Here is a 4,461-nt window from a genome sequence, read left to right as displayed (position 1 = left end):
GAAGCTGGGTTCCATCTGGATCCGGCTGTGCCCTGGATGGGGGGCACCCTGGGCAGACCCCTTCCCCTCTCTGTGCCTCAGTTTCCTCATCCGGGAAATGGATGAAGGAAGCCTGATGTCATGGGGTCCTGAGGGGGTTCAAGGAGCTGGGTGGGACATCCTTGGCTGGGCTCACAGCTCCCACCATGTGTCCCCAGGGCCTGCACTGGCCTCAGAGATCGTGGGTGGCCGGCCAGCCCGGCCCCATGCCTGGCCCTTCATGGGGTCCCTGCAGCGGCGTGGGGGCCACTTTTGTGGGGCCACCCTCATCACCCCAAGCTTCGTCATGTCTGCGGCACACTGTGTGAACGGCTTGTGAGTCAGCTGGAGGTTTGCTTCCCTTCTCAGAGCCTCAGTTCCACGTCTGTAAAGTGGGGTGGGGGGAAGACCCGGCCCTGGGCCTGGGCCCATGGGGCAGCCCTCAGAACACCATCCCCTTGGGCCCAAAGACAGGCACTCAGTGATGGGGCACAGGGGAGAGGGGAAGTGAGGCCCCTTCAGAGCAGGGCTGGGCCTGGGGTCCCCCACCACTCTGAACTCCAGGGGCCACCCCCAATCACTGCCCATCCCCCTCCCTGCTCATAGAAACTTCCAGTCGGTGCAGGTGGTACTGGGGGCCCATAACCTGCGGGCACGTGAGCCCACACGACAGACATTTACCGTCCGGAGGGTCTTTGAAAATGGCTTCAACCCCGTAACCCTGCAGAACGACATTGTGATTCTCCAGGTGCCAGCCGGGGCCGGTGGAGAAGGGGCTGGGGGTGGGGACAGCTCGGGCCAGGCTGCGGGCTCCCAAGGGCAGAGCTGGGGCGGATCTGGGCTCTGACCATGGCCACCCCTCTCTGTGCCTCAGACTCCCCCTGTAAAATGGGAATCCGCCTCCTCGTGGCCTGTGGAGGGCGTTAAAGGAGGGGAGCAGGGTGTCAGTCACCAGGCCGCTGCGGGGTCACCTCCGTGCCCCCACTCACCAGCCTTGCAGCCGCTGGCAGAACAGCCCCTCCCTGTGCGCAACGGGGACAGAACTCCCGCCTGGCAGTGGGCGGCTTGAGGGAGAGCCCCTCCCCAGGCTGCTGCTCCAGAGAATGTTCTAGACCGAGGCTCCCGCGGTCAGTCCTGCGTCCAGTGTCCCTCACTGAGCATCTGCTGTCGACCTTGCTCACGCTGCGTCTGGGGACGCCCCCCCGAACAACGCCCGAGCCACTGGGGCTGCTGTGTGTAGATGGGGAAACTGAGGCCGAGGACAGGGAGCAGCCCGCGGGCTGGGTGGCCTCTCCACAGGCCTCGGAACCCACCTTTTGGGTAGGGCCTCAGTGGGGAAACTGAGGCACCTAGTGGGGAGGGTCACTGCCCCACGTGACCTGCAGCTGCTCTGTCCTGCCCACTGCAGCTCAACGGGACAGCCACCCTCAATACTAACGTGCAGGTGGCCCGGCTGCCTGCCCCAAACCGTGGCCCAGGTAATGGGGTGCGGTGCCTGGCCATTGGCTGGGGCCAGCTAGGCACAAACCGGCCAGCACCCAGTGTCCTGCAGGAGCTCAATGTGACCGTGGTGACGTCTCTCTGCCCTCGCTCCAATGTGTGCACCCTCGTGCGTCGCCGGCGGGCTGGCATCTGCTTCGTAAGTACCCTATGCTCCCTACCCTGTTGTCCCAGGCTCCCCACTCCCAGTCCAGGCTACAGCAGCAGAGACTGTAGTCAGACTTCAAGAAGGACTTCCTACACCCTCAAGGGCAGCGGGTGGGCAGCAGGCCTGGCAGTCCAGCCTCCTGACTTTGTCTGCCTCCACAGGGGGACTCCGGTGGCCCCCTGGTCTGCAATGGGGTAGTCCATGGCATCGACTCCTTCATCCGGGGGGGCTGTGGCTCTGGGTTCTACCCAGACGCCTTTGCCCCTGTGGCACAGCTCGCAAGCTGGATCAACTCCGTAATCCGCCGCCATGACGGAGTTCATCATCCACCCCCTCCCCACCCCAGAGATCCCGCAAGCAGGACTCCATAGGAGGGTCTGCCCTAGTCACCCCACTTCATGTGCTCACGGCTGCGTCATCAACTGTCTAGCACAATAAAAGTTCTGTTTTGTAGAATGTGTTTGGGAATTGTTGCTGTGCAGTTGGGTGTTGAAAATGGTCAAGTTGTCTGGGGCATCTTGAGTACGCTACCACCAGGTGGCGGCAAAGTGAGGGCATTGAGGCAAGAAGTGAGCGTCGCCCTCCATCCTCCATCGAAGGCCGATATCATTCTGGTGTAAAGCCCTGGTCAGGAGCCTGGATCTGGGGTTTCCCGGACCTGGTTTTGAGTCTCCGCTGTGTGACTCTGGGCAGGTTGCTCGCTGTCTCTCTGAGGCTCAGTTTCCTCGTGGGGAGGCGTGAGGTGCTGTCTGGGTCCTAGGCCTGACTCGTCCTCACTGAATGACACCGACAAGCCCTCTCACCACCTCCCCAGCCTCAGTTTCCCCTCTAACAACTGAGGGACAGAGTGGATACTTCCCAAGGTAACCCCCAGCCCTAATGGAGGGCAGGTCCGAGGCAGCCGCCCTGGGGGAGGGACTGGCCCAGGCCCGTCTGTCTGCCTTCCCGAGCCTAGAGTTGCCACAGGTGGAGACGTGACAGACATAACCTCTGCCATCGTGTGCCTCAGTCTGAGGGGGGAGGAAACGGTTATCCAAATAGCAGATAAAGAAAGGCGATACGTCTCCCCATGAACTCGGAACAAACCTCCTGTCACCTGGTTCCCTGGCCCCAAACCTCTCCCCATGGAATGCATCAGCCAGGCTGGGGCCCACCTCTGCGCCTTTGCCCATGCTGTTCCATCGGCCTGACCTGCCCTTCCCACAGCTGTCCCCTGGGCACCTCCCCTCGTCATACCTCCGCCCAAGTGCCAGCTGCTCAGAGGGGCAAGCCACCGCCCAGCGATTGTTTCCACGTTAACGATACACCCCGGCACCCCCCCGCACAGCCCAGCGTCTGGGCAAGGCCGAGGTGAGTTACTGAACCTCCCTTACAGCTGCACTTCCAAATTCTGCCGCCATCTCAGACATGAGTCCTCCTCACACATGGACTGGGCTCCGCCTCCTAGAGGCCTTTGCTCAGCGTTTCTGATTTCAATAAGGAAATACTTTAGGACCCCACAAATCTCATGTGTTGTGTTATTTCCTGCTCTCTGGAAGTGTGGAGTAGTCCTCTGGGCAGAAAAAAGCAGCCGAGGGAAAAAAAACACCTGGCTACTCCCACGTGTGAACATGACACCCACCCACATCCAGTCCCAGAACCTCTATCCTATGGGTTCAAGAAAGCTTGACCCACCAGCCCCACCTACACAGGGCCATGTGAACCAGGCCTGGCCAATCAGAATATGACAATGCCTGCCTACAGTGATTGGTTTCGCAGGGGGCCTGTGATCTAAGTTTGGCCAATCAGAGGCAGCCCTGAGACTTTAGCTAGAGTGATGGGTAATGAGGCCTTCACTTTGGAAGGGGGTTTGCTAAGCCTCTCGGGTGAGTCTGGGGCTCCAGAGTCACAAGAGGGGGGTGTGGTGAGAAGAGATACCATCAAGGAGGAAAGGAGAAGCCAGAGGCAGAGTTCTGACTTTGTTCTGGCACCTGGATCAAGCCATACCTAAAGGCAGTGCCCCTAAACTTTGCACTTAAATTCTCCTTGAAGACTCCCCCCACTTTGACCGGGTTTTTCTGTCACTCGCATCCAGCTGCCCCTACACACCACCTTTCTGACACTCCACTTGTTGGTGCATCAGGCCTTGGGGGCTGCAGGGACAAGGCTGTCAGTGACCCTTCCCCACCCCCCACCTCCTCTCCAAGTTGGAGGAAGAAGGGGAGGGCAGATGAGGAAGCGGGTTGTTTACGGACTGGGTTCCAACTATTGTGAAACCTCAGGCTGGAAGGACACAGGACTGGGTGGGGACACGCGGGTGGGGTTCAGCCCTCCTCCCTGCCCCCTCCCCACCCTGAGGGCTGTCCTCTCTCAGGGACAGCTGTGCCAGACTCACAGAGGGGGAGAGACCCCCCAGTCTACTCTTGGAGCAAAGTCTTGAAGGAGCTCACCCCATCCCCCACCCCGCTGGGGAGGGAAGTGGCACGTTCCCTTCTCTCCACTGGGCGGCTGCCCACCCAGCAGATGGGGCTTGTGGGAGCTCCCCGCCCCCTTCACTCATAAAGCCTCCCAGGGCCCTGCCCGGTCAGTGTCTCGAGTTTCGAACACAGCAGCAACATGGTGGGCTTCTCCGTGCACCTGGTGACCCTGGCCCTCCTAGGGGCTGCAGTGTGTGGTGAGTGGACCTGGGCCTGGGGTGATGGCTGGACCCCAGCCTTTGGAAGGTCGGCCAGCAGGACCACCGCTGGCCCACCAGGCATGCAGGCGGGGTGGGGGGCAGCGCCCACGTATGTTGTTGGGTCCCATCCAGTCGATTC

At 61.0% G+C, this 4,461-nt stretch overlaps 2 protein-coding genes across 2 annotated transcripts in view; both read left to right on the top strand.

The window, feature by feature from the left end:
* Window positions 1–2,037, top strand: part of ELANE (elastase, neutrophil expressed) — an 11,110-nt gene extending 9,073 nt beyond the window's left edge. The window contains exons 3-6 of the mRNA XM_042782778.1: window positions 198–354; window positions 625–766; window positions 1,427–1,657; window positions 1,828–2,037. Coding sequence (XP_042638712.1) covers window positions 198–354; window positions 625–766; window positions 1,427–1,657; window positions 1,828–2,037 — 740 coding nt within the window. The remainder of the gene's footprint in view (window positions 1–197; window positions 355–624; window positions 767–1,426; window positions 1,658–1,827) is intronic.
* A 2,224-nt stretch (window positions 2,038–4,261) lies between these two features.
* Window positions 4,262–4,461, top strand: part of CFD (complement factor D) — a 2,565-nt gene continuing 2,365 nt past the window's right edge. Inside the window, exon 1 of the mRNA XM_007954618.1 lies at window positions 4,262–4,319. Within this exon, the coding sequence (XP_007952809.1) occupies window positions 4,262–4,319 (58 nt within the window). The remainder of the gene's footprint in view (window positions 4,320–4,461) is intronic.

The sequence above is a fragment of the Orycteropus afer genome, unplaced genomic scaffold (assembly GCF_000298275.1).
Source record: "Orycteropus afer afer isolate SDZICR_OR568_19922 unplaced genomic scaffold, OryAfe1.0 scaffold00466, whole genome shotgun sequence".
Classification (NCBI taxonomy): domain Eukaryota; kingdom Metazoa; phylum Chordata; class Mammalia; order Tubulidentata; family Orycteropodidae; genus Orycteropus; species Orycteropus afer.
This window is presented reverse-complemented; position numbering and strand designations above follow the sequence as displayed.